Source organism: Mytilus galloprovincialis, chromosome 11 (assembly GCF_965363235.1).
Source record: "Mytilus galloprovincialis chromosome 11, xbMytGall1.hap1.1, whole genome shotgun sequence".
NCBI lineage: Eukaryota > Metazoa > Mollusca > Bivalvia > Mytilida > Mytilidae > Mytilus > Mytilus galloprovincialis.
This window is the reverse complement of record NC_134848.1, coordinates 9,441,794-9,467,145: the sequence shown is the minus strand read 5'-3', so window position 1 is coordinate 9,467,145 and position 25,352 is coordinate 9,441,794. Positions and strand designations below refer to the sequence as shown.

General features: G+C 33.1%; 3 protein-coding genes across 3 annotated transcripts in view; 2 read left to right on the top strand and 1 right to left on the bottom strand.

The window, feature by feature from the left end:
- Positions 1 to 2,221, bottom strand: part of LOC143051609 (uncharacterized) — a 31,820-nt gene extending 29,599 nt beyond the window's left edge. Inside the window, exon 1 of the mRNA XM_076224505.1 lies at positions 2,176 to 2,221. Coding sequence (XP_076080620.1) covers positions 2,176 to 2,180 — 5 coding nt within the window. The 5' untranslated portion in view covers positions 2,181 to 2,221. The remainder of the gene's footprint in view (positions 1 to 2,175) is intronic.
- Positions 2,222 to 6,222: 4,001 nt separating this feature from the next.
- LOC143051585 (histone-lysine N-methyltransferase PRDM9-like) overlaps positions 6,223 to 25,352 on the top strand; it is a 61,214-nt gene continuing 42,084 nt past the window's right edge. The window contains exons 1-2 of the mRNA XM_076224469.1: positions 6,223 to 6,320; positions 16,750 to 16,798. Of these exons, the coding sequence (XP_076080584.1) occupies positions 16,784 to 16,798 (15 nt within the window). The 5' untranslated portion in view covers positions 6,223 to 6,320; positions 16,750 to 16,783. The remainder of the gene's footprint in view (positions 6,321 to 16,749; positions 16,799 to 25,352) is intronic.
- On the top strand, positions 21,398 to 24,756 carry LOC143051582 (uncharacterized). Its single transcript, XM_076224465.1, has 2 exons — positions 21,398 to 22,087; positions 22,549 to 24,756. The coding sequence occupies exons 1-2, from the start codon at positions 21,516 to 21,518 to the stop codon at positions 23,750 to 23,752; spliced, it is 1,776 nt and encodes a 591-aa protein (XP_076080580.1). The 5' UTR covers positions 21,398 to 21,515; the 3' UTR covers positions 23,753 to 24,756.

The window sequence follows — 25,352 nt, the reverse complement described above, 5'->3', positions numbered from 1 at the left end:
GTTTTTGTAAAAAAAAGTTCCTTGATTTAAACTTTGTAGTCTGTTGTTATTTATGTATTATTGTCATTTTGTTTATTTTCTTTTGTAACATCTTCTGACATCGGACTCGGACTCCTCTGCAACTGAATTTTAATGTGCGTATTGTTATGCGTTTACTTTTCTACATTGATTAGAGGGTTGAGTTCTCAAAAACATGTTTAAACCGTTGATTTTCCCGTTTGAATGGTTTTACACTAGTAATTTTAGGCCCCTTTATAGATTGTTGTTTGGTGTGAGCCAAGGCTCCGTGTTGAAGGCCGTACATTGACCTATAATGGTTTACTTTTATAAATTATTATTTGGATGGAGAGTTGTCTCATTGGTACACTCATACCACATCTTCCTATATCTATCAATCCCGCCGCATTTTTGCGCCTGTCACAAGCCAGGAGCCTCTGGCCTTTGTTAGTCTTGTATTATTTTTAATTCTAGTTTCTTGTGTATAATTTGGAGTTTAGTATGACGTCCAATATCCTGAACTAGTATATAATAGGGGCCAGCTGAAGGACTCCGGATGCGGGAATTTCTCGCTGCATTGAAGACCTATTGGTGACCTTCTGCTGTTGTCTGTTCTATGGTCGGGTTGTTGTCTCTTTGACACATTCCCCATTTCCATTCTCAATTTTATTGACATACAGATTGTGTCAAAGCTTTCATTTAAGGCGTACAGAGTGCCCGCCTTCCTTTTTTATAGGAAAAAATTGGTTGATCATATAGGCAATCACTGAGGCATGCCCTTTAGGCAGTCAGTGTGCTCCCTTGTGAAAATTTCTGAATCCGCCTTTGTTTCTCACAAGGCAAGTCGTGAGCAGATGTTCATAAGTTAATAAATTTGACCGCCGAGTGCCGGTTTGATTTTTGTGTTATGGCATTGGCGGGCCCAGGGGCAGGGTTCCGTTGGTTGGAATCCCCCCCCACACACACACACACTGACACTCTTAGAATCCACCTCTTTTTGTCCTGTTTTAGGAACCCCCTTTTTTAAAAATGGCTAGACCCGCCCCTGTATGGGTTGCTGTCTCATTGACGAGTATCAAATTCACCCGTTTTATTTGTGCAGAGACATATAATATACGTCTCTGATAGGTGCTATTGAAAAAAATAAGTAGTGACTGTAGAAACCTCGTAGGTCTCGCAATGAATAAAATAAATATACTCTGAACAAGGAATAAAATTTAAAATGTACTGTTTACCCTCTGTCGAATCAATGATAACCGTACGAATTTTAGTATTCATGCATGTATCCAATTCCTCGGAATGCATTGCAAATAATTTCTCTTAAAATAATACATACGCAATATGAAACACGCTTAGTATACTGAGAAGTAAAAAATATTTTTTGAGGAAAATAAATTTTTGCGCCTGTCCCAAGTCAGGAGCCTCTGGCCTTTGTTAGTCTTGTATTTTTTTGATTTTAGTTTCTTGTGTACAATTCGGAAATTAGTATGGCGTTCATTATCACTGAACTAGTATATATTTGTTTAGGGGCCAGCTAAAGGACGCCTCCGGGTGCGGGAATGTCTAGCTACATTGAAGACCTGTTAGTGACCTTCTGCTGTTGTTTTTTCTATGGTCGGGTTGTTGTCTCTTTGACACATTCCCCATTTCCATTCTCAATTTTATATATAAGTAAATCAGTAAAAAACAAGAATGTGTCCATAGTACACGGATGCCCCACTCGCACTATCATTTTCTATGTTCAGTGGACCGTGAAATTGGGTAAAAACTTTAATTTGGAATAAAAATTAGAAATATCATATCATAGGGAACATGTGTACTAAGTTTCAGGTTGATGTAACTTTAACTTCATCAAAAACTATCTTGACCAAAAACTTTAACCTGAATTTCGCACTATCATTTTCTATGTTCAGTGGACCATGAAATTGGGGTCAAAACTATAATTTGGCATTAAAATTAGAAAGATCATATCATGGGGAACATGTGTACTAAGTTTGGAGTTGATTGGACTTCAACTTCATCAAAAACTACCTTGACCAAAAACTTTAACCTGAAGCGAAAGGACGCACAGACGGACGAACGAACGGACGCACAGACCAGAAAACATAATGCCCCTCTACTATCGTAGGTGGGGCATAAAAAAACTTATTATTATTATTAATGTAAGTTAAGACCTACCACATTATGTACGTCTATTATGTATTCCAAGTTGATAAGAAAGGGTCATTTAGAACATTAGGTCATAAGCCACTATAGGAAATAAAAGTACAGTTTGAGTTTATGAGGGTCTGAATGAGAGGGTTTTCATGTCAGTAATCTTTATCTATTTTTATCATTTTCTTTATTATTTATCTATTTTTACCATGTTTCTTTAACTTTTATTAGTTTATTCTATTATTCTCTATTCTTTATATTTCAGCACCAAATTGTTCAATTTTGTTTATATTTTAGGTAATTTTCTCTTTTCTTCATATTTTCAACTTTTATTCCGGACTTTTTGCCTTGTGTTCTCTCTACTGTAAAACCTATCCGGACTCCACCACCGTGTATCATCGTACAGCGGATATAGGTACTAACCAAGCGGACGTGAGCGATTTTGATCTTACACCGTCACGAAAAATCTTCGTTTTGTTCACATAATATCAATGTGTACTTCAATCTAAACATAATTGCTGTTTTAAGAAATGATTTGTTCGTAGGTTGATTTGAGATGTCTCATTATTTTCCCAAAACAAGAGGGATTACTAAAAGCATGTGCAAATACTTGTAAAAGAAGTTGGCTCTCGTCTCATCCTATATAATTCTATATTCATGGCAACTCTCTTTCTGATAGAAGGTCAATGTGTGTGTGTGTAATAAGTATAGCTGTTTCAATAATTGGCATTGAAATCTTTCATACATATGTTATTATTCGATATTTTATCCCTAAAGAAGCGTTGTGTACGGTGTTAAGATGACCACATATATCCTTATGTACGGTGCATAGTTAAGTTGTTGTACACCGTACACAAAAAGTTTATTTTCATACTCGTTTATTACCCAAACAGGTTTCAAGGAATGAGTAATCACAGGTAGGTTTATGATTGGTAACTATTACTGTTGCCCTGTATTAGGTTTCTGTCATATAAAACATGTAAATGTCTCAACAACTGTTTCGAAATTGAAAGTGGGTGTTGACTTTCACAACTATTTGCGCATGAACAAGTTAATTGTTCTTATTTAAATATCAAAGTTGTTTTATGAATAAAAAAAATCGATGCAAAAATTATTTGGGAGCAGGAATTTCAAATGTTGAGAAATGTACATTGAATATTGATACAGCAAAACAAAGATTTTCGTTACCTTGTAAGGTAAAAATCGATCATGCCCGCTTGATTAGTACCTATATCCGGTGTACTGATGATACACGGTGTCCACACATCTTCTAACAAACGTCTGTACAATATATGAGGTTCTGAATGGTCTAGATTACTTTTGCTGCTAGTCGCAGGCTCAACAAAAATGTAGAAAAATGATTTAAAATGTTCCTATAAATACTAACATTTGATGAGGGGAGGAAGGACTTTTTTCGGGACGTGGACATCGGGTGTTTTTAAGCTCGGGATTTCGGGATCTGGGCTTTTTCTTGAACATCGGGATGTCGGGATTTTTTTTTTAATTTCGGGACCTCCGTGTTTCATGTTTTTAAGCCAGGGACTTCGGGATCAGCTAGGACCCCTCCGACCCCACTCTTTTGATAGTAAGAAGCTTCTGTCAAAATTGGTAAAAATCCAGGATGGTTTATGAACCTAATAAATCACAGTTTTAAAATCTTGAATTAAAAAACAACTGCAGACTGTATGTCATGATAACTGGGAAAAAACTTAATGTCAAAGAGACAACTCTCCACAAGAGACCAAAATGACACAGATATAATTAACAACTATAGGTTACCGTACGGCCTTCAACAATTAGCAAAGCCCATATCGCATAGTCACCTATAAAAGGCCCCGGAAAGACAATGTAAAACAATTCAAACGAGAAAACTAACGGCCTTATATATATATTTATATAAAAAAATGAACGAAAAACATATATGTAACACATAAACAAACGACAACCACTGAATTACAGGTCTATTTATAAATAATACTAGTATACAGACAGGAAATAATTGTTTAACAAGTTTACTTGTAGATACCAGCTTTTAATCATATCAACCAAGATTCTGTCTAAGTATGTTACAAATTTAGGATACGGTTCAACAAAGTTATATAAATTTTAAAACCACAGAGTGAATGTTATGTTATCTGACAGTAAAATTAAGTCCATTTAAGTAAAATATTTGAAACAGGATTTTTTATTTTTTTTTAATTTACTTCTTGATACTAGCTTTTGATCATGAAAAAGCTTTTGTCCAGTCTGGTAGAAATCCAGAGAGATTTAAGACAGTTATCAAAAATTTAAAAAAAAATTAACCACAGAGTACATATTTGTAAACGCCGCCGACGAGATGTTGGATCGTTATGTCTCGATTTTGCGACAAAAGTCGCAAGCTCGACAAAAATGTAGTAAAAGGAAATTGATAACCAAAACTAAGTTATTTTATTTGCTCTCTTTCTGGTACACATTAATATTGATGATCGACGTACTTTGAAAAAAACATGTGAATTTTCAGTAATTTCTTTATCCGAAACTTTATTACTTACTGACACTAGCTTACATCGTGGCAGAACAAAACTAAAATAATTTGCATTTACCGATTTATCATCAAAAGACATCATGCTACATGCTGATCCATTTCGCCGTTTCAGAATCTAATGCATCCTGGGTAATATTTTCAAAAGTGTACACCAAAACGTCGTGATTGATTAAAAATGGCATAAACAATGGAAATTCAACCAATGTTGTCACGTTATTTTAATTTTGGGGTACGAACAATGAAATTACCCATGATTCTTTAGATTTTGAAACGACCAAACTTGAAAGTCATAAACACTGAGCATTAACACCGAAATGGACTCTGCATGGTTGTCGTTTGTTTGAGTGTTTCACATTTGTTTTTCGTTCATTTTTGTATAAAAATTAAGTCGTTAGTTTTCTCTTTTGAATTGTTTTACATTGTCATTTCAGGACCTTTTCAGTATAGTATATATTGTTAGCAAAATTGGAAGTAGTGTATGGTCAATCAATTTCAATAGCAAATTGGCTATCACGGAATTATTGATAGACTGTCAAAGCTTTGTTGAAAGGAATATTCTCCCGAATGACAAACTGATACTAAGAACAATAGAAATGAAATCAAGGGACTACTGCCACCTAATCCACATGAAAAGAATGAACATTACCAATGCCTAGCTAGTGCGTGGAGTTAGGGGTATAATATCTCTGTGTAAGGTCAAGCCAGTGTCATTTAAAAAAAAACCTTAAAAGTAGTACGCCATACGAACATTATTAAACTAATCAAAATAATACTTCTATAACATCAAAGTCATGATTTCAGTTTATATAAATTTTCATCTTATAAGAAAACTTAGATACTTTATTCTTACACTAAAAGTACATGATAATTATACTATATCTTGGCAGTTTAAATTAACGTTAAGCCTAATTAAATAATGTAACTCAACATCCAAATTAGTCATGCTTAAGTTTTATATTGCATTGAAAAGCACCTGACTGTTTAAATTTATGAGTCTGCGAACATGTAATTTATTTAGTATATCTCTTGCCAATTTTAATAATACTACATTACTTTAAAAGTCCCTATAATTAATGCTTATATATAAATTCACGACTTGTTGTAAATACACTGGTTTTTTATGGTGGAGGATGCTGTTCTTTCATATTTTACAGAGGATTTATTGTGTGTTTTAATGTACATATACTGTTAACATTTATCGGGCTCATCCGAGTGCTCCTAAACAGGAGGGAATTACGAAAGAAGAAGAAGCTGACCGTATATATATGCGGTATGGACTTTGCTCATTAGATGCACGGTGACCTATAGTTATCAATGTATGTGTCATTTAGTCTCTTGTGGAGAGTCTCATTGGCAATCATACCACATCTTCATTTTTAAATCTATATAGTTGTTATCGTCATATCAGCTAAAATTAGAGCGGGTTTTAATGACATTCTTTTAGCAATATCGAAATGTTTCGCGGGAAATTGATTCCCGCTAATACTGGTTCCTTGTAATATAACTTATGTCTTAGCTGATTGTAATTAAAAATAAAGGTACCAGTATATCTACTGTCGTCTGCTGCTGATGAAGATAGCTGTTCAAATGTTTTGATCTAATCACTGCCAGTTTGCGACGAAAATAACAGTTGAGTATTAATGTATGACATCCAAAAAATTATGTTTTCTGTATCTAACAGGTTACAGGGGGAAAACAGATATAGATATAGATCAAACTCGGCAACTGCACATCCGGACATCGCATCATTTTTGTAACTTTTAAAATCATTAGCTTTGCACAATTTGATTTGTAGGGCCTTGGTTTACTATGGGAAGATCGTTTATTGTTGATAACTAAAGTATAATCTTTATTGGTCAAGTTGCTATATAGGTTAATAAAAACGGGTAAAACTTGTAATTAAGGCACCAACGGCAAGAGCCAGAGGTGACATAGACCCCCCACCCCCACGTTTTGTTGAAAAAAAATTGTTGATTATTTAGAGAATCATTGAATTATGACTGGAGCTGGAAAACATATGTAGTCCCAAGATATCTCTATGGTCTGGAAGTACAAATCTGCACAAAAGCTGATATATACGAGCTGGAAAAACTACAGAGGAAAATATTTAGACAATTCCTTAGTCTACCCGAAAGGACTGCATCCTCTGCACTATATATTCTCCTAGGAGCTGAACCAGTTGAAACTATATTAGACAGAAATATGCTTTCATTATTCCTCACAATCTCTTGGCTAGATAATGCCATAGAAAAGAAAATCCTACAATGGGAACTTGAAATCGGAAAAGACTTCACAGAATCCTTCACAAACAGAATAGAAAAAATTTTGAATAAATACAGTCTACCAAATCCAAAAGAAATTTTAGAAAACCCGCCATCAAAATACAAATGGAAAAACATGCTGAAAAAAGCCATAAATATATACTGGTCAAATATCTGGAAAGAGGAATGCTTGATAAAAACAACGATTAAGTACTTGACAATCCAAGAAAATCCTACTGAAAACCCACATAATATCTGGAAAGCTGCCAGAAACAATCAGAATGACATTCGAAAAGCAGAATTCAAAAGTAGATTAATAACTGGAACCTACATGCTACAAACAACTAAAGCAAAATTTAGCAAAAATCAAATTTCAGGAATATGTGAGCTATGTACCAGAGCTGAGGAGGACATTAAGCACTTTCTGCTGGACTGTGAGTCTCTGGAGAGTGTTCGACTTAAACAGATGAACAAACTTCTATCTTTAACCGAGCTGAAAGGGGGAGGTGATAAAGCTAATTATAAAGAGGAGGATGTGCTTCAAATTATAATGGACTGCTCGAAGCTATCAACAACTAGCCTATCCCACCTAAAAGCAAATGACCTGATAGAAATAGAAAAACAATCGCAAAATTTCTGTCACCAAATGCATAAGGAGCGCACAAAAATGCAAACACGATGATACATGAAGTAGAGTCTGAAGTGAAACTGCTGAACCACCCAAGTACTTCTCTTCAAGACCCTCAGCAAAGTGAATTTACATTTAAACAACAACGCTGTTATTATATCCAACTATATAAACTGCATATATACAAAAAGGAAAGATGGACCAAGCAGTATGCATGGAATGCCAAGCTAACTGCCTCCATCTACGACTAGATTAGTTGCTTACATCTAATTATATGCTAAGACCTTCGGCTTGGCAGGAGTTCACCTTTTACTCAAATTTTACGATATATGAAAGATTTTCTCTTTTTTTATTAGTTAATGATAATTTTTTATTTTTAATTGGTTACATTATCTCTTAAAAGCTATTACCATACTGCCATATATTTAATCCCATTCTTATTGTTTTGTTTGATCTACCGTACTTATTTTTACCTTTTACCCTTTGATTTTATCATTTTTCTTTCACATTTAAATCCTTTTTTTTTTAAATCTATAAACATATGATAGTAACGTCTCATAAAAAGGGATCAAAACTGTTTTAAAATCATAAACTCCAACCTAGGTAAAATCAATTCATAAATGATGTAAATAGCACATAATTTTAAACAATTGTTCTCAAAATTCACAGTTTTACCTGTATATAAGGTTTTTTAAACTTGAGCACCACACCACACTGTAAATATCTGTAAATATTTTAAAACCATATATCCCCAAGTGGGAGTGCTCCGATATATAACGGAGGAATCTACCTGAACAGAACAGAACAGAACAGCTGGCTACCACTTACAAAAGACAGTTGGTGAATCTCTCACCCCTTGTTTCATTAAAAAAATTTGGATCTTCTGCAGTACTGCATATAGTACTCACCGCCACCAGGGCCTGATCTAGATCTGGGCATGATCCTGAGTTTAGTTTGACAGCTGGTCCTTGAACTTTCTTGTTTCTATCTGAGACTACAATAACACAATTGATATGACTTTGTCTTTGTGTTAAAGTAGTCTCCGTTTCTACTTGGTACTGGTCAAGTTAATAGGTAATTTCACATTGAATATCTGGGGATTCTGTTACCGGTTTCTGTTTTGTTAGATTCCTGTATCCCGTGTGCACTATGTTCGTAAGCAATTCTCATTTTCTTGTAAATTCCTGTGTCACATGCTAAGACTTTATTTCCCATTTTCACAGCGCAATAATTTGACTTTCACGTTACACGCTTAACAAAAAAAATCTGCAATCCCTTGTCACGCTTAGACCACAATGAGACCCGCTATACCTTGGTTAAATACACCTTATCGCTATTTGTCCGCCATTACTGGACATCACACAGGTTCCTGGAAAATTTTGAAGTCATAATAAAAAATATCTGACGCCACAATGGAAAAGTGATTGTTGTATGACGTCAATAGTTCAAGTGCCTGAAGTGGCACCGATTCTCAGGTCAGCCGATCCCCCATATTTTTATTTGATCCCCCCCAGTCAGTCAGGGGTACTACTTGTACAAGTGTATTTTATTTACTTGAAGAAGTAAAAAAAAATATACACATATAAGTAAATTTGTAGGATACCTATACAAGTGAATTTTATTTACTTGTATAGGTAAAAAAAAAATTGGCTTAGTTATGTCCCTTAGGCATTCAGAATTTTTTACTTGTATAAGTAAAAAAATCATCCTTTCTTCTTTTCTTGAATTCTTAAGATTTCTTTGCTCTAATAGAATTTTAAATTGTGTACCCTTTACAGATGTCTTTACTAATCATTTAAGTATAATTTCATGGACAATGAAAATCCCATTTGTCTGTTATCTTCATAACACTGCTCATTTACAAGCCCCAAAGGAGCAATTTTTGAAGGCCTTGCGCAAATATACAAGATCTTTGCTCAATCAGTTTCTTTGATGAATTAATGAGATGAAACATTGAACTTTAATGAAAAAATTTGAGCAAACCTGGGAAAAATCATAAAAGGCTCAAAACTTGAGGATTTTTGTGGGATTGTAAGAAAAATTTACTTATACAAGTAAATTTTTTAGAAAATTAAGGGGAGATTATTCAAACATTATTTATTTACTTATATGTGTATATTTTTTTTTACTTCTTCAAGTAAATAAAATACACTTGTACAAGTAGTACCCCTAACTGCCAGTAAAAACATTTAAAAAAAAATTATCCCCCCTCTTTTAAACATGCCAATATTTTAACATGCAAAACACTTGTGTTATTTCACGAAAATATTGAAAATAAAATATTCTCAGTCAGTCAGTGGATTGTGGATTGAGTCCAAAAATATATTATAGAGTAATAGGGCTCTTCCATGAGGCCTCTTCCATGAATATAAGTAGGTAGGGCAAGCCAGGGCTTTAAGTAGTTTTTTCTGTCTTTTTTTCTTAATTTCTTATATCATGTATATTGTGCTATTAGAAAACTTGATCCTCATAAATTAACTCTAAAGAATAACCTTTTGAAACAATAACAACACAGTATGGTATTTGCTAAGATAAATCAATTATATGTCCCTCTCCTGAATGCTGTTTAAACTTAAGTTTTACGTAAGGCCTTACTGAAACCTCAATTGAGTCGCTAAATTTTATATGGATAGTTCATGCTTTCAACTTGAACAATTCAATTACTCATTGATTGTCAAATTTAATTCATAAATGTGTGATAGTTACCTTAAAATTGATTTATTAACCTAAAAAGTACAAATTTTGAGGGAGTGAGAGGTATAAAAGGACGAAAGGGCGCAAATGAAAAAATGAAATCAGCGCAAATGAAAGAATGAAAATTTCAAAAATCAGCACAAATATCATACACCCCTCTTGTCTATATTCTTTCATGATGCAGCATGATTTGTATTTTTGGACAAAAGTTTGCACAAATCGCTGCAGATTTCATTTTGATTTTTACTTAATTTTTTTCATACAATTCAGCTGATTAAAACAAAACTTGGCAGTAATGCTAAATTGTTAATTTAGTGATCAAAGTGAGTGAAATACATGTATAGCGACTGAATTATTTGGATTATGAAAAACCTATGCAGCTTCCTACATCACCAAAGTCTTGTTAGTGTATATCAAAGGTGTTAAATATATTTCGATTTGCCTTGTAATGATCTTCACTTTTTGTCTCTTGGGCCAGGATTTTTTAATTTGTTGGTTTACGGATCCGCCGACCCGATTTTGCCGATTCATAGAATAAAAATAAAATTGACTTTTCATGCTTTTTTATTCCCGCCGACCCAAACAAATACATTATCCCTGAAAAATAATTAAATGATTCTTTTTTTATGAAATGAAATGCATGAATCACTAACAAAATTGATTAACACTCTCTGTTGTGAAAAAATAAAACTTCCAGTTTACGTTTCTAAAAATAGACAAATCAATTATAACTGACCTTGAAATGTCGTTTACGCAAATAATTTTGCGGAACGAAATCTGTGTTTAAGGATGTTTGCTCCTCCATTTTTTGATTTTCTGCCAGATTTTCGGAATCCTCTGGTGTTATCCATGTATTGTCATTAAAAAAAAATTGCCCACTAACCCCTACTTTTCTTTTCATAATTTTATTACATAAAGCTTGAAAAGCCATATTTTAAAATTTTATAAAATTCTTGCTATTTTTTCACAGTTTTTGAAACAGATAAGGTGCCAATGTTAAATATATGAAAAGTCTAGAGAGATTTATTTCCCGCCAAATTTTCAATGGCTTATATCTCGGAAACAAGCACACGAACCCTCCATTTTTTTCTTCTTTTTTAGTTTCTTTATTTCTATACTATCAATTCATAACAGTCTTTTAAAAAGCTTGTTATTTTTTAACAGAGTAGCCAACATCCTTAAAACCCATTACACAATAAGTTCGTTTCCCTTATTTGTCATCAGTCTGTAAGATGCATAATCTCATAGAAATAGACTTGTCCAAATGTGGACAGGTGGAAAGCACCTTGGAAGTAAAAGTTCTGAATATCAACAAGTCATTTAGAATTTTCTTGTTTCATGGATAATAAAAAAAAAAAATATCGTCCATTTGGATAAAAAACGGGAATGCATGACACTAGATTATAAACCTGATATTCTCGTTTTTTCCGTGGACGAGTCTATTACGTTTTTGACACGTGTGTTGAAACTTATTTTCGTACGACGTTTTTTACATTTTTTTCTTTATCAGTTTTCGTTTTTGAAGATCATTACTCACCAAGTTTTCTGGAATTGATTAAGAGCTACGCGAATTTGTTTTTCTTGTTTGTGAAAAGACGATTTAATTTCGTCTTTGTCTGGGAACACCCCCCTTTTTTACGGCAAATCATTATACAATTATGAAGAGGTGAATATCCAAAATTGTCAACACGAGAAGGTTATTTCAATGAGGGCGCAGCCCGAAGTGAAATAACTTTCAAGGGTTGACAATTTTGGATATTCATCGATTCTAAGGGGCCACAATTGATTTATTATACCGAACTAACAGTGGAAAGGCCTTTCGAACACTTTCTATATGTTTTACATAACAAAGTCAAAGACAAGTTGACGTCAGATGAAAATACATTTGTGTTCTAGAATTTCTAGATTGTACAACAAAAGTAGAATCTTTTTTTAAAATATTGATGGCCCTGAAGAGGACCGTTACTCTATAAGAGCTATCATCAGCTGCTGTCACTCTATTCATGTCTAATGCCTTATTTCCTTTTTCTTCTTCGTCTCTCGGTGAGCTTCAACTGTAACGTGAACGCTGCCATTTTGTTTATTTACGTCTGTGACGTCATAATCATGGGAGATAACTCAAGTACAAATCAACAATCTCAAAAGGTTATTCGCCGGTGAATAGAATAATAGGGTTATTCACCGCTGGTGGAAATTTTTAGAGTTTTTCGTCCTTCCTTGCAATTGAATGAAAAACAACTGAATTATTCTATGTCACGTGACAACGTTTCACCCAATAGAATTGTTTAAAATATATGTAAGGTATAATAATAGACAATGTCATGCGATATTTATGACAGCTGAGCAAGAATATTTCATCGAACTAAAATTTGAAATGATGACAAAATAGCATAAAAAACATTTTGTTAGAATGGTGAAATGTATATTTATTTTGCATTTTTTTTTCTGTCTTGAAAGATATTTTTTTTTCTTTTTTTTCCCGACCGACCGACCCGACTTTTTCATGGGGAAAATCCGTAAACCAACAAATTAAAAAAACGTGGCCTTGAAGTATGTGAATACTTATTTCCATGTAAAATATATTTCTCCCCCCCCCTTTGAATTTATAAAAAAAATTGAACCCCCCTTTTCCACATACAGAAAAAACTTGATCCCCCTGTATTTTGACCAGCCCCCCACCTCCCAGATAAAAAATGACAAGTCCTAAAAGGAAATGTGAGCTTTTCTCGTCACTTGGCGTCCCTCGTCGTCGTCTGTCGTCGTTAACAATTCTTCAAACATCTTCTCCTCTGAAACTACTGAATGGATTTGGATGAAACTTAGAATGATTGTTCCTTAGATTATCCTGCACAAAGTTTGTGCTTCAATTTTTGATCCGTCAAAAAACATGGCCACCGTTACTTAAAATAGAACATAGGGGTCAAATGCAGTTTTTGGCTTATATCTCAAAAACTAAAGTATTTAACCCTTTCAACGTTATACACGGCATATGCTGCGATGACATACGCCGTCAGCCACTGCTATTCGCGGCATATGCCGCGATGACAACGGATTTTTCATAAGGACTCTTAAACCATTCGGTTTTCATTCGGGTCCTCTCTAATTTTTCCTTGTATGAATCGAGGATATGCAAGGTCTCATTTGTGCTTGAAATCCCGGCAATTTTTATTGTAAAATCATGCAGTAGAAGGAAAATTGAAGGAAAATATAAACAAATATTTTGACAAATGCAAATGGCGGAAATCGGAAACGAAGCTGTAAATATGGAAATATTTCAGCATTTCTATGGCGAAACTGATGACGAGGATTAGTTAAAAGGTTTCTTGTTATCTCAATGTGTTTATTACATTCAATTCGTGTGGGAAATATGATTTGATCGATTATTACGAGACGTAGAAAAAGAGGGGAAAACGGAGGTTGACTGAAAATTTGAGGACGGAGCCACTGATTTGTGCCATGATTACATAATACGTTGTGTATGGTGCAATACGCTACGGAATCGAGCAATTGGTGTCTTCTTTATTATATGGCAGATGAAAAAACAAAATAGATGAAGACGAAAAGTAGTTTTTATTCAAATTCAACACAAATGTAACAAATTACACCTTTTACCTGTTAATTACCTAAAAATGCAGGTAACCTGATAAAAATTTTACTGAATTAACTGCCTTACATTACAGTTCATACTCTCCTGAGCATTTTTCATGCAATAACTTTTTCTGTATCTCTTATAATAAAAAAGATACAGCAGTCCGAAAAGGAATATACTGTTCTAATGAATGGACACAAAAAAAATGCAGCAGCAGCAGCCATTTTTCTATTTTTTTGTGTAGCGTTGAAAGGGTTAAAGCAAATCTGACATGGGGTATCAATGTTCATTAGGTCAAGATCTATCAGCCCTGAAATTTTCAGATGAATCAAACAACCCATTGTTGGGTTGCTGCCACTTAATTGGTAATTTTAAGGAAATTTTGCAGTTTTTGGTCATTATCTTGAATTATTTTAGATAAAGATAAACTGTTAACAGCAAAAATGATCAGCAAAGTAAATTCTACAAATAAGTTAATATGACCAAAATTGTCAATTGACCCCTTAAGGGGTTATTGTCCTTTAATGACAATTTTTCACAATTTGTTCATCATATTTGCTAACTTTAAAATATCTTCTCCTCTAAAACTACTCAACCAAGTTCAACTAAACTTCATTTGAATGATCAGTAGGGTGTATAAAATAAAGTTTGTGTTTTATTTTCTATTTCGTCAAAAAACATGGCAGAAGGCATTGTTTACCAGGTGAGCGATTCAGGCTCTTGAGAGCCTCTTGTTATATTATGCATCATTTATGGGCCTTATGTTTTATGGTCTGTGCCTCTGTTTGTTCATTTGCCTGTTGGTTTGTTTGTCTGTCTGTCTCACGTCAGGTTTTTGGTCAAGGTAGTAACTAATTTTTGATGAAGTAAGTTCCATCAACTTGAAAATTAGTACACATGTTGTTCCCTATGATATGATCTTTTATTTTTAATGCCAAATTAGAGATTTTACCCCAATTTCACAGTCCCCTGAACATAGAAAATGATAGTGTGGATAGGGCATCCGTGTACAATGGACACATTCTTGTTTTGTGTATCGCTAAAAGGGGTAATGTAAAGAAGTACTTTAGTGAATGTCTTGTTTACCTGTTCCATTTCACATATTGTCTTACTTTTTCTTCTGTAGGACAGTGATCTGGAAGGTTTTTTTCACTATGGGCCCAGGGCCCCTAAAAAATAAATTCAATGGGCCATTTTAAAAAATAATGGGCCATGTTGTCAAAAGAGTGGGCCATTTGAATTGACTTCTGTAAAAAAAAGTATCAGTATATTTTTTGGCAAAGAGGTGTTGATACTTACCTTTATGATTTTAAATAAAATCATGGATATTGTTCCTGTGATTTTGTAATTTCAATTTCAATGAATATACAATAACTTCTTCCAACACTAACAATATTTTAGTCAACCTTTATTTACTACAATGTTTAAACTGGTACTGATGCCCTTGTTCATGTTCATGTTTTTTTTGTAAATTAAATTTGGGTCTTCGTCGATACCATACTTATTCCAGACGTTCCGTATCAGAGGACATTTCAGGCATTTCCTCTGCATTTCTTGTATTATTATAACTTCATTACAGTGACAAGAATAACAGTATAGAGTACCATTAATTCATAGAACAAAACAATAAATCGCTGAAGTCAAGTTTGCAAAATGTCAAAACGAGCCAAAGAACAAAAAATGACAAGGACAGTGAAGCGTCTTTTATGGAGACAAAAACTATATTCATAAAAAGTCTTTGGGGTTCTTCAATCGAAATAATAGCAAACTAAACTAAATGAGATTATTATTAGAGTTAAATCTCGTCTGTACTAGCCAAATTTCACAAATTTAAAGTTGTTTATAAATAAAAATTGTCATGAATGATGGTTAATTACCTTTTTCGGGTTATCAGTTAGACCGCATGGTTCTATTATTACAATAGGAATTTAAGGAAAACACTGAGACGTTAAATCGCATGGTTCTATTATGATAGGGAAACATCCGTGACGTCCCAAAAAGATATAGGTGCTCCTATTACTGGAGGAACATTACACAGTTGTGTACACACACATGGCGGCAGGGAACACGATCGGAAATTCATTTGACAATATCTAAACGTTTTGAAACGATGTGAAAAATATCATGCGCCACATGGGCGCTTACATTTGTCACTGTATGCGCCATTTCTTGTCAATATGCGCTATAGGCGCAGGGCGCACGTCCTTCCCAATCACTGGTAGGATAGCAAGTGTTTCAACAATGTTAAAAAAAAATCACAAATTTAAAATTGCTGGAAAATATAACATCTTAATGTAAGGCCCCTTTCATTGGAAAACCACAATATTTAGACCGGCTCATAAAAATTTTACTTTTGAATAATTGTGATAAATCTGATACATCAGATGAGTATTCTATTGCTTTAACCCTTTCCTCCATGGATTTTTTTTTGTAATATACTTGATTCGCATAGGATTTTTTTCAGTTAAAAACAACATCAGTTTTAAAGTGTTAATACATTGTGAAAACCAATATTTCATCAATGAAATTTAAGTCAGATAATTTTCATGAATATCCTTTTCATATTGGATACAATTTTTTTAAGTCTGATGCAGACATTTTGTAGTCAAAGCATTTCAACTGAGGTACAACACTGGCGTCAAAAAGCGTCATTATGGAGTAAAGGGGGTGGCGTCAAAAGGCGTCATTATGGAGGAAAGGGTTAAATACATAATATATTATATACTGAGACATTGAACATGTTGAAGAAGTACAAATGTTATGTTTTTTAATTTTTTAATGTTGATAGTTGAAAATTTTCAATTTTAATATAAAAATTTAACATGCAAATTTGACTATTTATAAATAAAGTGTTGTTTAAACTATATTCTGTATATTTTGTCTTTATTTCATATCAAAGATTTATTGAGGAAAGAGGAGAAAACTTGTGAATTATGAAGAAAAACTTTGTGAGTACCAGTATTTAACATGTTTAAAAAAAACCATATGTGAAATATGTAAATTTGCAATCAATTTATAAACAAACCACTTTACATCTTCATGCTTTTAGACATGTTAGGTATGTTTGAGTAGCCAGACCATAATCATTTAAGTATCCATACTTTGATCAACTGTTAGGTTAGAAAATTAACTATCATGACTATAGCATGTAGCGTCCATGCAGTTTATAGGTAAACTACAGACTGAAGTACATGTATTTATGAAAAAAATGATACCTATTAATACATGTATAACAATTTTAAAATCTCATATCTCCTTATCATAAAAATTATTAATTTACACAATAGATATAGGAAGATGTGGTGTGAGTGCCAATGAGACAACTCTCCATCCAAATAACAATTTTTAAAAGTAAACCATTATAGGTCAATGTACGGCCTTCAACACGGAGCCTTGGCTCACACCGAACAGCAAGCTATAAAGGGCCCCAAAATTACTAATGTAAAACCATTCAAACGGGAAAGCTAACAGTCTAATATATATAAAAAAACGAGAAAGTTAAAAAAAGAAAAAAGAAACACATGCCAATTCCCTGAGGCCAACCTTAAAAATATGTTTGTTTGCAGTTTTCCGACTGTACCTTCAGACTGAAGGGTCGGTAGGTAGGAAAAATATTTTATTTTATCAGCCAAAATACAGTTTAAACAAGCAGTTACACTAAACCAAGTTTCTTGTGAAGAAAAAAACCCATTTTAAAACAACAAACACTGGACATGCTGAAAACCAACATCAAATGAACAGGCATTTTCTGATAAAAAACTTTTTAACCAAAACTGAAACTTAACCCTTTCATGCCGAATGTATCCTTTTGGCACACCGGCGCGCATGCCGAATGTATCCTTTTGGCACCCCCGTGTAGATGCCGAATGTATCCTTAAGGATACATAGATTTCTATTTTTAGACGGTCACAGTGCAAACAGTAAAAATAACGTTTAAACATGTTTCTTGGCCCCGTTGCTCCATGGATGATATGATAAACACCAAATGCATTCGATATTATAGTATCGGGCGTAAAAACACTGTTAAAATATGTTTTTTCAAAGATTGTTGAGAAAAAAAAACCTCGTGAAAAACAAAATGGCGGAATCATAAACAATCGTGGTCAGGAGTTTCATTTCGAGTTGAAACATTGAGAAAACTTAACCTGCGGTCATGAAAGTCGTTTAACTTGAACAAAAGTAGTGATTGTACGTATATTTTGGAGTTGTGAGAAGGATATTTGTAAAACAACCTGAAATCGAGACTTTGATTGTCGCCATCAGGTGCACGATTGTAAATAATTATTTCTCGTTGCCGTTTGACAGTCAACCTTTCATTACCGATTGAGTCAAAGTCTTTTATCATCGTTTTAGACACTCTCAGGAGTCTGTAGTGCTACGGGTTTTATTTCTTTTCATTGAAAGGCTGTACTGCAGTATGTAGGTCGACAAAACGAAGTCCATTTTCATTTAAAATAGAACCGGATATTGACAAAATTGACAGCTGATTCTATAAATAGTGCGGTTCATAAAAACATGTGTTGTTACATCTCATAGCTTTATTATTTTACATAAAAGTGGTTTCGAAAGATGAGACAATATTCTGCAATCTTATTCATATTTTAATCGAGTGTAAATTATTTTCCATGATGTATCTCGTCTTGTGACAGAGGTTTTTAAAAGTCTTGTTAAGCATACAAAAATTTTAAAAGTTGTTTTGAAAAACAAATAATGTTGACAGAGAGTAAACAAATCCTGAAAGATGCCAAGATGATTATTTTTATGTAACAAATTGTTTTCTTTCTCATTTAAAAAAAAAAAACATTGTCAAAGAAGGGAAGTGAAAAAAATTATATTTGTTTTAGAAGGGAAGGGAAAATTATTTTTTTCAGAATTGCTGAAGGGAAGTGATTTTTTCCCCCAAAGTGAAATAACATATTTAAAGGTGTTGTCTGTTGCTTCTGATTGATCTTGAGATGGCATCATTTAGGCCAACTAAAATTAATTAGTAGATTTTCATCCAAATTTTTGAAAAAAATGGGGCGGGTGGGAGGATTTTATTTTTTGAATTTTATTTCATATGAAACCTTCTGGTCACGTGTTATTCATATATGCAAGTGTAATAATAAGCTTATATCATGTAAATACATCCATAAGGTGTCTTGTACATGTATAAGACAATAACAATCAAAACCAAGGAGTAACCAAAGACTCATAAAACCAAAAGACATTTACATCAACAGTTACAAATAATAAGTAGGAAACAACATGAACTCCACTAAAAACCAGGAGTAAAATCAGGTGCTCCAGGAGGGTAAGCATTTCCTGTACCGTATACGGCACCCGTCATGTTATTTCTTTGTTCAGTTCGGTAATGATGGAAGGTTATTATGACTGAGGAAGAATATCACTGAGATATGATTTCTGACACACTTTTGTCATAATGGCCAATCAGCTCATGATGGCGACCATAAAATTTCTTGAGTGATGACCTTAATTTGATTGATTCATAGCCCTGTCTTAGCATATTATGAGAAAGCAGTATTCCTCGTTCAACAAAATCAATGTACTTTGCGCTTTTTCAAATTCGTAAATATATATCTCTAATTGGCAATCACTTTTATTCATGTTATTGCCGCTTTAGAAACCTATTTTATAGTAAACAGCAGAAATGTGGAGAAATGCTCTCTTCAGTTGGATTACCTACATCAAATGTATTTTGCTTTCTAAGCAATGTTTTGTAGTCCTAATAAAATGAAGCAAATGCAACACGAGTACGATAAGTACAGAATAAAATGAAAACTCACAGTGTTGAAATATTAGGGTTGGTCCTTAGTATGCAAGATGCAAATATAATTACAATGTAAAACATAAAGTTGTTTAATGACTCTATCGTAGGTATTGTGACAGAGGATGTTTGCTGTTTTTCTACAAAAAACGAAAGGCATGGCTAAATCTAAATCTAAGAGCTTGCTATAAATTAATAAATTAAAAATGTGTATGTTTGTCGATTTTCTGAACTCAATATACGGTCACCAATCTAAAAAGTTCATGCTTGTGTCAATTTCTTTATTCCAGTCAAATCTTACGCTTTTGGGTTTCATTCACAGTCCAAATTTCTTGACACAAAGTCATTGTATAAATAAAATAAATCCAAGGTGTTTTATTTTTATTCACAAACATTTGCGTCATTTGTGACATACGGCGATTTGCGTTCTTGGACACAGCGTATTACTCGTAACCCGAATATTTCATGCCCTTCTCGTAATCAATCTCTATTCTCGGTAAATGATGTTGTCATCATAGATCAGAATATATCGACTTAATGATTTCAGTAAGAATACTCTGAGAAATCACCCTGAGAAATACGAAAACCGTATTTTGAAACAGGAAGTTTTACATGAAGCGAAATTATCAACAGAAATGAACAAAATCCGGAAATCATAATTTTTTCAAAAATAAAAAAAATCGGGGCGGAAAGATTTCAGAGGGGCGGGCGGGGATGAAAATCTATCAATTAATTTTAATTGGCCTTATTATTGTAAAATAATACTGTTCCTGTATGTTTCTGAAAACAATATAGGGGTTCAATTTTTTGTTTTGGAAATTATGAGGAAGAACTCCCCCCTCATGTTGCACACTAACACAAAAGATGAATGACCAGTGCGGCAGTGCCTAAAGTTTATTACAATTTGTAATGCCAATATAAGCAACCATTTTTAACACTAGGAAACATCTTTTTTGTGTTCAAAAAGGGACTTCAAATGGTATATAAATTGCTTCTTCTCTCAGATGCCAAGTCATATACATGTAGTAGTAAGGAGTAAGAGAAAAAACTGATCACATTGGAAATGGGATAATGGGACCACATTAGGGTCTTGTAGCTGTCACCTTGTAAGTCAGCTTCTTAAATTAACACTGTTTATGGACTAGTACACATAATCAGGTATCTTCATACCACATTAATATATAGGCTTATATGTAAGTAACACTTGCTGCTGGATGTAAAAGATTAATAGACTGGTAACAATGGTTATAGTATATTTACAACCTCACTCAAGTAATTTTTATTCACTTTTTGACAAACCATTCCATTAAATAATCCAACAATATAAACAGAAAATAAAAAAAATAGTTTCCATTGTCCTCACTCAATTTTAAAATCAAAATTTATGATATGAATCCTCCTATTCAATGAGTATGCAGCATTATAAACAAATTTCTTAGCTTCCAAATGTTATTACAAACTATATCATGCACCTCCCTGGTGTAGCTTTCCATCAATGAATTTTAAAACTGCATTTTGCAGTAAAACATGTACATGATGTATTTTAATCCCTTTTTGGCAATAGTTTTCAATGACTTGCATCTGTGTGTACATATCATGAGTTTAAATAAAACAGTACCCAGTAGTTGTCTGCATATATTATCTTCTTTACCTCTACTGCATGTGATTAATAAATTTAACTATGATGAAAATAAATTTATAAAATATTAATTGCCAGCTTTTGGTATTTATTTGTGCTGCTTTAACAAACATCAGTTGATGTATTTGTCAATTTTATGTTATCTTATTCCGGACTTTCGATATACAGAGTTATCGGTCGTTATCGGAGTTGTCTTTCTTGCGTGAAGGTGACGGCACTTCCTTTTCTTCCGTAACGAGTGTAAACAATCAGTAAACTAATGAAAATAGAAGACATAAATGATAAAACTACTGTCGAGGACTTTTTAACTTTGAAGAAAAGTGATTTAGTTTTATTCCTGCGATCAAGCAGTGCAAAGATATCTGGGAATAAAGACGAACTTGCACGAAGAGCCTTTGAAACTAATCAAATAAACAATGGTGTGACTGCGTCACTGTCGACAGTTCTTGTTTCTCAACACTCTTACACTAATGACAATGTTGATATTCCCCCTTATAATGAACTAAACTCTGGGTGGACTAGTGATCTATCTTTGCTGCCACTTGTTTCCCATCAGGATGTGGAATCCTTTCTCATTCACAGCAGTCACAGAACTGGGGACAATGAGAAAATGTTATGCTATCGCCAGTTCATCCGTGGATATAACTTTTTTAAAGAGAACTATGTTCATGACTTAATGATAAACAGTATTGATGATGATTGTGAAAGTTGTTACATCAGGTCAAAGTGTTACCCTTCCATGAAACAACAGGGACCATATCAACAATGGATTTTAATTTCAAAGAAAACACCTGTTGTAGTTTTCAAAGCCAACTGTAGTTGTCCAGCTGGGTATGTATGTTTTTTTTATTTAACACTTTCATTATAAGTTGGGCCTTATAAGTTTTCAACACAAGACTTTCTTTTATTTAAAACCATCCCTGTCTCCATAATTCAAATTTGCTTTAAAAAAAAATATATAGTAAGGGAGCTACTATTTGATTTGTTTGGGGGGCTAGCTAGAATGAAATTTAAACCAAAAAGGCAGGATAGTAATTTTGAGTAAAATATAAGGCAGGATGAGCAACTGTGCAAAAAACCTCAGGATAAACTTTAAAAAAAAAGGCAGGACCAAATATAGTAAAAATTAAAAGGCAGGGCCGAGATACATGTAACAACTAAAAAAAGCAAGATAAATTTTTCATCATTAAACCATTAATGTTCAACTTCAAACCAGTTTGTGATTTTACTGACTCTTAACTGCCCTTGTCATTTCTTTTAAAATGAACAATAACTCTGATTTCTATTTTCAGCCTAGGTGAAGGATGTACCCATATCGCCGGTCTTCTCTTCAAGCTTGAGGCATGTGCACAGGAAAAAGAAAATACTGCATGTACTTCAAAACCATGTAATTGGAATAAGGGAGGTAAAAGGAAAAAAGACCCTCAAGAAGTCCTAAACATATCTTTCAAAAAGTTGAAATATGGTGGAAATGAACCATGTGCAAATGAAAAGAAAAATAAATTTATTGTAAAAAATTCCATTACTGACCAAGGTCAGGATTTTTTATCACTTTTAACAGCTAAATTAGGAAATTTGAATTATTCTCCAGCAATTTTTGATTTAGTTGCCCCAAGTTGTGAAGTTTATGACATTAATAGTGACATAAATGTAGTTAATTTTGAAGAAGTTGAGACCTCTGAATATTTACACTTTGAATCTGACAACTACATAGACATTATGTCAATTGTTCAAAAAGAACCACCAATAAATGAGACCATACTGCTCGACAAATTTGTGAATATTCCCCAGACAGTAATTGATGAGATAGAAAAAAGAACATTAGGTCAATCTGAAAATCAACTTTGGTTTGATACAAGAAAATTTAGAATAACAAGTTCAAATTTTCACTCTATTGTTTCACGCAAAAAGGCAGATGTCGATAAATTAGTGCAATCTTTTTCTAAGCCGGGTAAGGTAATCAATGCGGCACCATTAATTTGGGGACGAAAGCATGAACCGATAGCAAGAAAAAAATATATTGCTCACAGAAGATTAAAATATGGTGAAAAAATTTTTGTAAAAGAATGTGGTATATTCTTATGTGACAAATTTGGATTTCTTGGTGCTAGTCCTGATGGACTTGTTAAAAAGTGCACAAAGCTTGGTGAGGAAAAGTGTGTACTAGAGATAAAATGTCCATGGAAATGGAGAATGAAAACAATCAGAGAGGCATGTGCAAGCAAAGATTTTTTCCTTGAAACTGATGAACAAAACAATATGCAATTGAAAAAATCCCACAAGTATTTTTCTCAAATACAAGGACAAATGGGAATTTGTAAATATGAGAATTGTGATTTGGTAATTTACCTTTTGAATGATTTTCTCACAGTTGAAGTGAAATTTGACAAATTGTATTGGGAGAATATGGAACAAAAGCTTATTGAATTCTATAAAGAGAATATGGTTCCACATATTGTATCATGTAGCCAAAGTCTTCAGTCTGTTGATGATTGATTTGAGTGACAATTCTTAGTATAACAAATGTATAACAAGTAAAATGTAGTAAGGCTTAATAAAATTGAAGTTCTAAATCCTCATTCCCTTCCCCTCCTGTTTTCTCAGTGCCAAAATGATAATTTGAAACAATAAATGTGTATTATAAATACATAATAAAGTTCTAGTGGTAAGCAAATGACAGTCTAAATAAAATTTTATTTGGCTTTATTTTCATTAGAGTCATGACAGTCTATCCATTTTGAGTTATTGCAGAATATCAAAATGACATACATTCTTATAGAAATAATTTCTGATAAAAATAAAAAAAATATTAATAAATATTTTTTGATAAAATGAAGGTTAAGCCTGGAAGATACATTTCTTGTCAAAACCATACCAATTTGTAAACTCTATTTCATTCCTACATGTAACTAGTCATGTTTATGATCTCAGCTTAAGTAATGTTCAGGTGCTTTTTGTTATTTTGTTTACATATATATATATATATAAATTTGTTGATACAAGTGTGAATAAGCAGTTCTTCATTTTTTTCCTTGTTATTAATATATATATTCATATTATTTTTGTTGTTTGTCATGTTCGTTGAAATTTTATTTGTTGAGATTATATTTCTACATTTTTTTTACATTGAATTAAATCAAAGTATGTTTTGTCGGTAAATGACATAAAATTATTTCTGACATTTGTTTGCCTTTATTATTATTTGCATTGTATATTCCCATTCCAATGCAGTGTTGGTATACTTGCAAAGTTATAAAAACTGTGATGTGAATGAATTTCCATGAGACCCCACAATTATCTGTCACAACACAACAAAATACACAATATCATTCAAAGTACACCTAGCAGTCTTCACCAATGAACAATGATGTTACTTCTGGTCAATCCTGTACATGTGAAATATTGTGATACATGTATCGCAGAATAAATGTCTACAATTCAACAAAACCTATATATATAGAGAAGGCCAGACACTAAAAGTCACCTTGAACTTGCTATGAGGTGTGCATTATTTTCTAATTGAGAAAGTCTTACTTAATATATGACTTATTCTTCATTGTAATGTTTTTGGTTTACATTTGTGTCCATTATGTACACTCCTGGCTAAGTCAAGGGAGGTTGTTTAATACTTAGAAATATTAAACCCTGCTGCATTTTGTTCTTGTTCTTATTCCATGTAGTCGAAGCCTGTTGTTCAGTTGCAGTTGTATTTTTACCTAAATTAGGCAGTCGTGGCAGTTAATTTTCCAATTTTAATCGTTTCATATAAAAATATAAAAAAAGATTTGGTGTGATTGCCAATGAGACAACTCTTCACAAGAGACCAAATAACAGAAATTAACCACTATTGGTCACTGTACCACCTTCAACAATGAGCAAAGCCCATACTGCATAATCACACTGGTAATTTTATAGCTTACTGTTAGGTGAGCCAATGTTTGCGTTGAAGACTGAACTATGACCTACATTAACAACATTGTATAAATTCGATAGATAGTTTATTCATTAGCACTCATACCACATCTTGAATAATTGTTATATTAAGATGATGAACAACAATAAGAATTGCAATCCTTTGCTTTTATCTATGATTACT

Excerpts from the sequence above, each read along its gene's own strand:
- LOC143051582 (XM_076224465.1), top strand. The coding sequence starts at position 21,516 with ATGAAAATAGAAGACATAAATGATAAAACTACTGTCGAGGACTTTTTA. Across the intron at positions 22,088-22,548 it reads AACTGTAGTTGTCCAGCTGG|CCTAGGTGAAGGATGTACCC; the intron begins GTATGTATGTTT and ends TTCTATTTTCAG.